This window comes from Trichosurus vulpecula, chromosome 1 (genome assembly GCF_011100635.1).
Source record: "Trichosurus vulpecula isolate mTriVul1 chromosome 1, mTriVul1.pri, whole genome shotgun sequence".
In the NCBI taxonomy this organism is placed as follows: Eukaryota; Metazoa; Chordata; class Mammalia; order Diprotodontia; family Phalangeridae; genus Trichosurus; species Trichosurus vulpecula.
The window spans coordinates 259,170,198-259,182,322 of NC_050573.1; the positions used below are offsets into that span (position 1 = coordinate 259,170,198).

Genomic DNA, 12,125 nt, shown 5'->3' on the forward strand with positions numbered 1-12,125 from the left:
GAAAAGTCAGCACCCTAAACTTCAGAGCAAATACAAACAGAAATTACAAACAGAGACAATATAAACTGAGCAAATAACACAGTTCAACAAACAGGCTTTGTCTGATCAAGACATGACATACATAGTTACCAAAAAGAGAAGCACCAACATCTGGGTTTTTTCAAAGCCGGGGGGATCCAGCGGCTACCCAGAGTCTTGTTTGGTCAAATCACACAATATTCTTCCAGTGAGTGAGAGCCCCAAACAAAATGCTAACCTCTGAGTTTATATACCCTTCTTAGGGCCTGAAGGCTTCACACCTAATCAGCAAAAGGCTGTGGGCCTGGGGCTTTGCACCTTGTAAGACTCAGTCAAAGGCACTTGATTACTTTAGCATTCTAAAAGAGAAAACAGTAAAAAAAAAAAAAAAGTTCCACCTTAATTACCAATACACAAATCGTGATCGATTAATCCAAGAAAAAAGTCACAGTGAGTCATTTTTCTAGCCCAGGGTATTGTAGGAGATGGACCGAGAGATCCTTCCTTTTCCAGATGTTCGTTAACTATGACAATATAATCTAGAACTTTCTCAGGAATTGAAATCATGCTCATTGACCTATAATTTCCTAAATCCATTCCTTTTCCTTTGTTGAAAATTGGGAGAACCTTTATTCTTTTAAATCCTTTGGTACCTCTCCCATTCTCCACAATCTTTCAGGTATCACTAATGGTGGTTGAATAGCTATTTCCACTAGTTCTTTAAGTACTCGAAGATATAATTCATCCTAGCCAAATGACTTGAATTCATTAAAGGCAGCTAAAGTGTTCTTTTTTTAAAAAATCTTTTCATTTATCTTATGATTCAAAATTCAAGATAAGTAAGTGATTCTAAAGTGAGAGTCTAACTATAACACCCCCTGCTCAGTGAGCTCAAGGGCTCTCTTTTACCTTCTTTTTAAAAAAAAAATTTACAAATTAATTTATTTTTCGTTTGCATTAAATTTTCTCTACCTTCCTCCCTTCCCCCACTCCCCAAGATGGTGTGCAATCCAATATAGACTCTACATATAAATTCTTATTAAACATATTTTCGCATTAGTCATGTTGTATAGAAGAATCAGAACATATGGGAGGAACCATGAGAAAGAAAAAGTAAAACAAAACAAAAAGAGAGAGCAAATAGTATACCTCAGTCTGCACTTAGACTCCATATTTCATTGTTTAGATGTGGATGGCATTTTCCATTGTGAGTCTTTTGGATTTGTTTTAGATCCTTGCATTGCTAAGTCTATCAAAGTCAGTCATCACGCAATGTGGCTGTAACTGTGTACAATGTTCTCTTGGTTCTGCTCGCTTCACTCAGCATCGATTCATTTAAGGCTTTCCAGGTTTTTCTGAAGTCTGTCTGCTCATCATTTCTTTTCTTAACACAGCGCCTGGTACAAAACGCTTTGTAAATGCTTATTGGCTGACTGACTTAATTCTCTACCAGTCGTTTTTTGTTGTTGTATTCCTTCCAGTCCAAAAATCATTCCCTTTAGTAGTCAGATCAGTTTTCATGGAAGAGATAGATGTTGAGTGGTGAGGTAAGGAAGGATTCATGGAGGAGGTGGGAACTGAGAAAGACATGGAATAATTGGTAGGTGTTGAACATGCAGGCTGAAGTGGTTTTCACTTAAGGGGAACTAGTGTATGCAAAGAAATAGCGATGCCACAAACCTGGCATATTTGAGGGGCAATGAATAGGATCTTGTAGGGAAATAAATTTAAAAATATAGATTGGGACAAGGTTGTAGAGGGCCATAAGTACTAGGAGAAGGAGTTTAGAACTTATCCTAGAGCTAAATGGGGAGGTATTGAACATTTTTGAGTAGGGAAGTGACATGATAAAATGATGTTTTAAGATCACTCCTGCGGTACTTTTTGTGGTAGCAAAGATCTGGAACCAAAGTATATGCCCATCAGTTGGGGGCTGGTTAAAAAAGTTGTGGTACATGAATGTAATTGAGTATTATTGTTCTGCAAGACGTGAACGTGCATATAATAAATACAGAGAAGCATGGCAACGCTTATATGAAGTAATGCAAAGTGAAATAAATAGAAACAGGGAAATAATATACAAAATGACTTCAGCAATGCAAATGAAGAACGACAGCTCCAGCAAGACAAAAGTGAATGCTGCTAAATCATAATGACCAAGGCTGGCCCCAAAGAAGAGATATGAGAACACACCTCCCCTCACTTTTTACAGCAATTATAATAATTAGCATTTATTTAGGGCTTTAAGGCTTACAAACGTTATATCATTTTTCCTCATGACAACCCTGGGAAGTAGGTGCTCTTATCATTGCTATTTTGTAAATGAGGAAACAGGAAGATAGATGTTCAGTGATTTGCCCAGGGTCACACAGCTAATGTGAGGTGGGATCATGTTTGACCTTAGGCCTTTGTGACATGCCTTAAGAGCTCTATCCACTATTTCGCTGCTTCTTTTTCTGCAGAGGTTGGGAACCATGGAAGTGGAATACTGCATATGACATAAGCTTTTAAAAATATTTGGGTTAGTTTTGCTGAACCTTCTTTTTTTTCTTATTCTTTATTATAAGGGATGGCTCTTGGAGAGGGTAGGCAAAGAGAGACTTTGGCAGTTGATTAGGTGGGTATCATATGCATCATATGCATCTTAAGTCATTTGTATTAATTTGAAGTTTGATAGTCTGTGAAAAGAATTTTGATTGTGAATGAAACCCAAGTAAGTAACACAGCTAAGATGTAGCAGACTGATACTTGCTAACCTGGAAAATGTTTTAGGCATCTGAATTAACAAAGAGTATAATTCTTACCTTCTTCCAGTTCTCAATGAAGAAAAATTGCAGGGGTGGAAATACTGTGATAATGTAGAATGTGGGCTATCAACTTGTTGTCAATTGACGTAATACTATAATGTACCACAGTGTTAATTAAGTGCTTTCCAAAATTGAATGTGGAGATTCTCCTCTATTTGGATTCTTGTGTATCTGCTTCTCTCCTTTTAGCATGGTTAATTGAGAGTTTACTTTTTATTTGGCATGATACTGATTTGTTTGTTGTTTTCACTTTTTTATCATTATTATTTTTACAGAGAAGAAAGACATGGGATACGGAATGCACACCGTTTCCAGGAGAGAGCGTGTCTAGCTTCAGGAAAGAAGATGCTGAGACATCTGCAGCAAATACATCCCTCTCAAAAGCATGGCTTAAGTGTGGTGATGGCTTTCAAAGTGACTCTGTGCCACCGGTAAAGGTCTTTTCAAATTACTCTCCTTGAAGGTCAAAGATGGTTTTCTACCATGTTGCAGTGGAAGGAATACTGGTTGGCATGTTGAACTGGAAGTCATGGCACTTGAATTCTTTTTGCAACTTGGCCACCTACTGTCTGTGCGACCTTGGCAAGTTCCTTCATCTCCCCGGGTATCAGTTTCCTAATCTGTAAAATGAAAGGGTTGTACTAGTTGGCCTCTACTTCCCTTTCAAGCTTTAAATCTGTGATAATTTGGTTCAGTTTATGAGTGGAGTATGACTTAGGATAAAACCTTAATATGGCTACTATGTGGGGTTTCATGCATCTTAAAAATGTATCTTCTAATTCTCATCTTAGCTGCATGTAATAAGCCTGACTTTTCCTCTTCCTGATGTGATTCTATTTGAATCCAGTGACCTTTTCATGTGGAATTTTAAAAACTGGGGAGTTACAGTAGGTCACAATAATAGAAGAGTAAAGGAAATTGGAACAATAATGTGCTCTGTTATCTGTTGCTGCCTTCTTTATCCAGAGTGGTATTTGTGTTCTTTACATCAGGGCTTTACCTTTAATCTTCACTGCTTTTTAGGCTGTCTTCCTTCCAGCATCTCTTCATCTGCTTTTGGAGCAGGTTGTACCGTGGGTTGAAGGATGGCACTGGATTGTGGACTTTCAGAATTGCGTATTTGCCTAAAACATTAATTCCTGAGCTGTAGCAGTCTTTCCTGACAGTTCTTTCCAAGGGTTCTGTTGGGGCCCACTGGAGTGTTCATTTTGCCTTGAATTGTAAACCACTCAGTGCAAAGGATTATTGTAGTCCCTATTGTTTCCATCTTTGAGTCTTCCACTTACATAGTGCTTACTAAATTCTAATTGAGTGGAAACTTTCCCTAATATTCCATAGAGCTTATTATTACATGCTGCTACACTACTGGCATCCTCAAGTTGAAAGTCTTCTTTCAGATTTTCGGGTTCACTTTTAATGTTGCATTGGCTTTTTTTTTCCTTTTTTAACAACTTTATATGATTCAAGCTGATGAAATTGCATCTCATCTGCATTCTTCCCTATGACCAACAGAGTATTCTGATTTTCCCCCTTATTCCAGTATTCCCCTCGGTTAATGGAGTTGATTTAATTTTCTCATCAGATTGGATGTAAATGCTAGTTTCTGGGGAGGCTTATTTATGACTGGAGAAGGCCTCGAGGTCATTTATTCTTTTTTCCTCTACCTATTCCTATATCTAACAATCCTAGACAGATGGATATTTTTGAGCATTAGGCTTGAGATTAGAAACTGGATAGTTTTTAGATAAAAACCAAAAAATCAGAGTTTTAAGAGTGAGGTCTACCATGCTAGTTAGGAGACCTAGTTTAGTTTAGTTTAGTTTATGAAAATAGCTCTGGCACACTAAACTTTTTGTAGTGGACTGGGGTGAAAACATTGACCTTGGAAGTCAGGAGACTGGGTTCTATTTATATTTGTTGAATTGGACTGAATGGCCCTAATGCTTAGCAGCTGTATGACTTTCATTGGGTAAGCCTTTTGAGCCTCAGATTCCTTATCTGAAAAGTTATGATATTTGTGCTGTTTTCTATATGTGATACTCATGAGGAAAGTGCTATATAAAGTGCTATAAAATATTAACTATAGTACCATATGCAATTGGCAGTTGATTTCTACTACTACCACCACCCCCTACACTTTATGTATCTCTTCACTCTTTGAAGTACTTTAGTTTTACATAAAAAGTTCTATTTATAGTAATTGTTCAGAAGATTGCTTGGTTATAGTTCAATTTTAGTTAATTGAATATTCAGTACTGTAACTGATAATTGGAAGTTTACGTATAGTATAGCTAACAACTTTTAAAGAATTGGAACATGGTAAGACATGACCTTAAATTGTTTTGAACTATCTATCATTTTATTAATGTGGGTACTACTTCCCCTGATGCAGATCTCAACAACTCCATGTTTTATGTTTTGAGGAATAAAAACAGTGCCTTCCTTAGTTCTCAGCTTTCTGTTGATGGGCTTGTCAGCATATAGCTGAGCTTAGCTTTGGATAATAAAACCATGGTCCTGTCCATCACCAGGCACTATCAGTTTGGTAGGACTTGCCCCAACTTGAACCCTACTTCTGTCATGACCTTGGGCATGGTTACCTTCATGCCACCTTGAAGTTACAGAGTAGGACATTAGTGGAAGATCATAACATTTACGTTGCTAAAACTTTTCTGAACATTTTAATTCTGAATTCCTAAAGCACTGCAGGTTTTTAAAGTGTGTTGGGTTCATTTTGAATAGCAGTTATCAGTTTTTACATTATTGTACAAAAGCCTTCTTTTTGTTTAGATTATGAATAAATGGGTGTTTACTGTATAAGGACTTTGAATCAGAGAATTTTAGAGCTGGAAGGGACCTATATGAGCATCCAGTTCAACTCCCTTTTTTTGCAGATAAGGAAATGGAGCCTCAGAGAAAGGGGAAGGGGAGGAAACAAATACTAACATTCCTGGCACTTTGCTAAGCACGTTACCAATATTATCTTCTTTGAGCCTGACAACAACCTTGGGAAGTAGACACTATCATTATCCCCATTTTCAGTTGTGGAAGCTGAGGCAGACAAATTAAATGATTTGCCCAGAATCACACAGCTAGTAAGTGTCTGAGGCTGGATTTGAACTCAGGTCATCTTGACTCCAGGCCCAGCTCTCTCTCCACTTTACCACCTAGTTGCCTGTGACTTCTTCATAGTCTTAGCACTAGTTAGTGTTTTATTGTTTTTTTAAATCATGATATAATTGTGCTGTGAAGAATGCTTCATTGGTTAAAGGTGCTATTAAATGAAAGCCAAGGTAGTGGTAATGACCAAGGATTGCTGTGGTGGACAGTAGGATGTTCTTGTCTCTTTTTAGTGGATAGTTTATGTAGTATTATTGCCTCTAATTTATAGATGCTTGAAGTTCTCTTGTCTTACTTTTTGCCTGCAGATTAGAGAATTGTCCACTGAGATGGCTATTATGAAGAAGCACCTTGGATCTTCCCTCAAGTCTAAGGAAGGTAAATTTTTCTCCCTGATTTCACTGTCGCGAAAGGCCTCCTCTGATGTCTCACTGTGATGAGTTCTTGAAGGGTATGCCAATTAAGTACAAGCTCAGGTAGGTTTTGTTGAACCAGGAAGGATTTGCATACAGGCTCAATAATGGTATTGACCATGATCCTAGGGACCTGACCTCTGTTCAGAGAATTTCATCACCAGGGTGGTGGTGTATTGATACGTTTTTTATTTTGGCTACTTCCACCTTTGAAGACTTTCTGTTAAAATTAGAGAAGAATGACTAATGAAGGATTGTCCACACTGATGAAATCACAGATCTTTGCAGAACTGATGGTTCTTGGTGTAAGAGGCTACTACTTTCTTTGCTTAGACCTGGGGCCTGAAATAAGTCTGGCCGAAAGCGAATGTCCCAGGTTCTTGAGATTGTGATTCTGGCACTCAATGTATTAGAGATTTAGGCCAAAAAAATTTATGAGGTCAGTACAGACCAATTTTTCCTATTTCCGGAGTTCATATTGAGAGTAGTGGTTCTTAGAAACTGAAAAATTCAGTTTAGTTCACATTTATTAAGAATTTAACTGTGTGCACACTCTGGTAGGCACTGAATCTTTTAGTCTGAATCAGTTCTTTTGAGGATCACCGTATTCTGTTACTAAGTAGTTGTATGATCCCAGGCAAATTCTGAGCAGTACTAGTTTATTGAGTACTCCATAGGCACAAAGCACAGTGTGATAGGCCTCATTTTCTCCACATGTAAATAGAAGACTAAAGCATGGTTCTTACTCACAAAGAGGAATTGTGGACATACTAGCTGCAGTACAAAATTAGATATAATAAGTGCAAAGTGGTATGAGACATAAGGAGAAATTTTATTTTCAATCATGAAAGAAAAATTTAATTGTTTAATGTACCATATTAAGACAGAAAAGAGTACTTACACATTTTATAAAGTTTTTCATCAGTAAAGGTAGAAACAAGGATTTTCTGGTTAATTCTCACTTAACCAAAAATCTAATTAATCAGGCCCTCAGTTTATATGCGGGTTAATCTGGTTAATCAAGATTTTACTGTATATTTATGGAATATTTATCTGAGAAACTAGATGTACAATTCAAGACACTTCAAGTCTTGCTTGATGGAAGCCTCTCAGTATTATTATGAGATAAATATTTCTTCTTCAATTTGTTCTTCAGAAATTGATAACAAAAGTATTGAAGTAAGTAAAGCTTCATAAACATTTTTCGCCCCAAATTTTCCCCCAAAATGAACTAAGGATGACTGTGGACTTGATTTCTTGGCCTAATCCGCATTTACTGGATAGGTGGTTATTGAAATTTTTCATCCGGTTTGTATTCCCTTCAAGAGGGCAGAAACTCTTTATTATTATCCTCGTGTCTTTCTCCAGTGCTGAGAATAATACTTGATGTATAATAAATGCATTCAATAAAGGATTATGGAACGAAATCATCCTTATTCTCCCCTTTATGCTCCATGTTACGTTTCCTAAATAGCATTTAAGAAACAGTTTATCTCCTTGTCATTGGGAGAAAATGAAGGGGTAGAGGGAGGGAATAAATATTTAGATAGCACCTACTATGTGTCAAGCACTGTGCTGAGTGCTTTACAGATATCTCATTTGATCCTGACAACACCCTTTTGAGGTTGGTGCTGTTATTGTCCAAATCTTACAATTGAGGAAACTGAGGCAGGCAAAAGTTAAGTGACTTGGCCAAAGACACACAACTAAAGTGTCTGAGACTGAACTTGAACTGTCTTCCTGATTCCAGGTCTAGTGCTCTATGTGCTGTACCACTTAGCTGCCTCAAAGTGTAGGGGTAATAGGAAATCAGTCAGAAGTCAACTTATTAGTTACATAGGTTAAGACTGGTGATCCTTTGTTGGCAGCTCCATTTTGGGGCTTTGTCACATTGTTAGAACTTAAACCTTTCAAAATTCCGATCTCTGCCATCCAGATCTCTGGCTTTGGGTATATTGGAGGTTCTCTGATGTCTTCACTCAGTAACAGATCCCTCCCCTTCACTCAGCTTTACTAGAAAAACATGTTAAGGTAGCCACTCCACTGACTGTCACCGTAGCAACTTCCTTATCATTTGTCTTTCTTGTTTCAGAATAAATCAGATCTTCCCTGACTTTGTTTGATTAAGAGTAGGACCAGGTAGAGGGAATAGAAGGGAGGATGGAAGGGGAGGTAGCCAGAGAGCAGGATGCATTAATTACAGAGAAATATGTAAGGAGCTGAATACACCTCTTCTGCTATTCTTTGAGAGACTAGAATCATTTTGACAAAACTCTTGTCAGGTGTCTCCTAGCACTAGAGAATCACTTAGTGTAAGGCACTAGACCAGGAGTACAAAGATGGCGAAAAAAATAATGTAATTCTTGCTCTTAAGTAGCTGACAATCTAGGAAGGGGTTATAGTATACAACATATACTTATCTGTACATTTGAGGAGAAAGGAGAGATCCAAAACTCTACAGAGAAGGAGGAGAAAAACTCCTTCAGCTGGTGAGGTCAGGAGTTGGGTTTTATAACCAGCATATTTGGGAAATGTGGACAGAATGATTATCTCTTTATAGTTTTTAAAAATTATTATTATAGTTTATTTAATATTTTTAGTTTTCAACATTGATTTCCACAAGATTTTGAGTTACAAATTTTCTCCCCATTCCTGCCCTCCCCCCCACTCCAAGATGGCATATATTCTGAGTGCCCCATTCCCCAGTCAGTCCTCCCTTCTGTCACCCCACTCTCCCCCATCCTCTTTCCCCTTACTTTCTTGTAGGGCAAGATAGATTTCTGTGCCCCATTGCCTGTATATCTTACTTCCCAGTTGCATGCAAAAACAACTTTTTTTTTGAACATCTACTTTTAAAACTTTGAGTTCCAAATTCTCTCCCCTCTTCCCTCCCCACCCACCCTTCCTAAGAAGGCAAGCAATTCAACATAGGCCACATGTGTATCATTATGCAAAACCCTTCCAAAATACTCATGTATACTTTGCTCCTTCCTGACCTATCCCTCTTTGTTCAGTTTTCTCCCTTGACCCTGTCCCTTTTCAAAAGTGTTTGCTTTTGATTACCTCCTCCCCCAATCTTCCCTCCCTTCTATCATCCTCCCTTTTTTGTCCCCTTCCCCCTTCTTTCCTGTGGGGTAAGATACCCAACTGAGCATGTATGTTATTCCCTCCTCAAGTCAAATCCGATGAGAGCAAGATTCAGTCATTCCCCCTCACCTGCCCCCTCTTCCCTCCCTATAGAACTGCTTTTTCTTGCCCCTTTTATGTGAGGTAATTTTTTTTTTAATAAATTTCTTTATTTATTTTTAGTTTACCACGCACGGTTCTACATAGTTTTGAGTTCCAGTTTTTCTCCCCTCCCTCCCCCCTCCCTCCCCAAGACGGCATGAAGTCTCATATAAAGGTCATGTATAACTTCGCATTGAATTAATTTATGCACTAGTCAAGTCGTGGAGAAGAATTTTGACCAATGGAATGAATCATGAGAAAGAAGAAACAGAACCATAAAAAAAAAAAACAAAACCCAAAAACAAAAACAAAAGAGAAGCAGAAAAGGCGAGCATGTAGTATGCCTCAGACTGTATTCAAACTTCGCAGTTCTTTGTCTCGATGAAGATAGCATTCTCCATTGTGAGTCCCCTGGAGTTGTCCTTGCCCCTTAGGTTGCTGAGAAAAGCGCAGTACGTCAGGGTTGGTCCTTATGTGAGGTAATTTACTCCATTCTATCTCTCCCTTTCTCCGTCTCTCAATATAATCCTCCCTCATCCCTTAATTTGATTTTAGTTTTTTAGATATCGTCCCTTCATATTCAACTCACCCTGTGCCCTCTGTATATATGTGTATATTCCCTTCAGTTACCCTAATACTGAGAAAGATCTCATGAATTATACACATCATCTTTCCATGTAGGAATGTAAACAAAACAGTTCAGCTTTAGTAAGTTCCTTGTGATTTCTCTTTCCTGTCTACCTTTTCATGCTTCTCTTGATTCTTGTGTTTGAAAGTCAAATTTTCTATTCAGCTCTAATCTTTTCACTGAGAAAGTCCTCAATTTTATTGAAAGTCCATATTTTGCCTTGGAGCATGATACTCAGTCTTGCTGGGTAGGTGATGCTTGGTTTTAATCCTAACTCCTTTGACCTCTGGAATATCATATTCCAAGCCCTTTGATCCCTTAATGTAGAAGCTGCTAGATCATGTGTTATCCTGGTTGTGTTTCCACAATACTCAAATTGTTTCTTTCTGGCTGCTTGCAGCATTTTCTCCTTGATCTGGGAGCTCTGGAATTTGGCAACAATATTCCTAGGAGTTTTGTTTTTGGGATCTTTTTGAGGAGGTGATCGGTGGATTCTTTCAATTTATATTTTACCCTCTGGCTCTAGAATATCATAGTAGTTTTCCTTGATAATTTCTTGAAAGATGATATCTAGGCTCTTTTTTTGATCATGGCTTTCAGGTAGTCCAATACTTTTTAAATTATCTCTCCTGGATCTATTTTCCAGGGCAGTGGTTTTTCCAGTGCAATATTTCATGTTGTCTTCAATTTTTTCATTTCTTTGGTTCTGTTTTATAATATCTTGATTTCTCATAAAGTCACTAGCTTCCACTTGCTCCAGTCTAATTTTTAAGGTGGTGTTTTCTTCAGTGGTCTTTTGGACCTCTTTTTCCATTTGGCTAATTCCGCCTTTCAAGGCATTTTTCTCTTCCGTGGCTTTTTGGAGCTCTTTTGCCATTTGAGTTAGTCTATTTTTTAAGGTGTTATTTTCTTCAGTATTTTCTCCTTTAGCAAGTCATTGACTTGTTTTTCATGGTTTTCTGGCATCACTCTCATTTCTCTTGCCAATTTTTCCTCTACTTCTCTTACTTGCTTTTCCAAATCCTTTTTGAGCTCTTCCATGGTCTGAGACTAATTCATATTTTTCTTGGAGGCTTTTGATGTAGGCTCTTTGACTTTGTTGACTCCTTCTTGCTGTATGTTTTGGTCTTCTTTGTCACCAAAAAAAATTCCGAAGTCTGAGTCTGAATCTGAGTCCATTTTTGCTGCCCGTTCATGTTCCCAGCCAACTACTTGACCCTTGAGCTTTTTGTCAAGGTAAGACTGCTTGTAGAGAGTACTTTGTCCCCAGCTTTAGGGTCTGGGCTGCTGTTTTCAGAGCTACTTCTACATAGCAAGCTCTGCCACACCAGCACTCCTATTCCCCCAAGAACCGCCAACCAGGATTGCAGGCCAGATCCAGGCAGGGCAAAGCAGGCTTTGCATTCCCACTTTGATTCACTGCTTAATTCCTCCCACTAGATGGGCCTGGAGCTGGAAGCAGGTGCAGCTGTAGTTCTGAAAGCAGCCTCAGAGTTCCCCATCCCAGGGGGTGGTGGCTGACCGTGAACTCCTTTCACTCTGTCCCAGCAGTTTTTCCCACTAACCTGCTCTGTTGTCTTTGGCATTTGTGGGTTGAGAAGTCTGGTAACTGCCACAGTGCTAGGGCCTATTCTGCCCGGCTCCCGGTCTGGTTGGTCCTGGCGTGGCCCATGCTGGGCTCTGCTCTGCTCCCAGCTCCATGCGTGATAGACCTCACCCAGCGACCATCCAGGCTGTCCTGGGCTGGAGCCCTGCTTCACTTTGCTATTTCGTGGGTTCTTCAGTTCTAGAATTTGTTCAGAGCCATTTTTAATAGGTGTTTGGAGGGACCTGGGGGAGAGCTGAAACAAGTCCCTGCTTTCCAGCTGCCATCTTGGCTCCGCCCCCTCCTCTTTATAGTTTTTTAAAAAT

At 38.8% G+C, this 12,125-nt stretch overlaps 1 protein-coding gene across 1 annotated transcript in view; it reads left to right on the forward strand.

Moving 5' to 3' along the window:
* The window catches only part of SPIDR (scaffold protein involved in DNA repair), a 573,123-nt gene that overhangs the window by 18,535 nt on the left and 542,463 nt on the right, over positions 1-12,125 (forward strand). The window contains exons 2-3 of the mRNA XM_036758339.1: positions 3,101-3,256; positions 6,254-6,323. Of these exons, the coding sequence (XP_036614234.1) occupies positions 3,101-3,256; positions 6,254-6,323 (226 nt within the window). The remainder of the gene's footprint in view (positions 1-3,100; positions 3,257-6,253; positions 6,324-12,125) is intronic.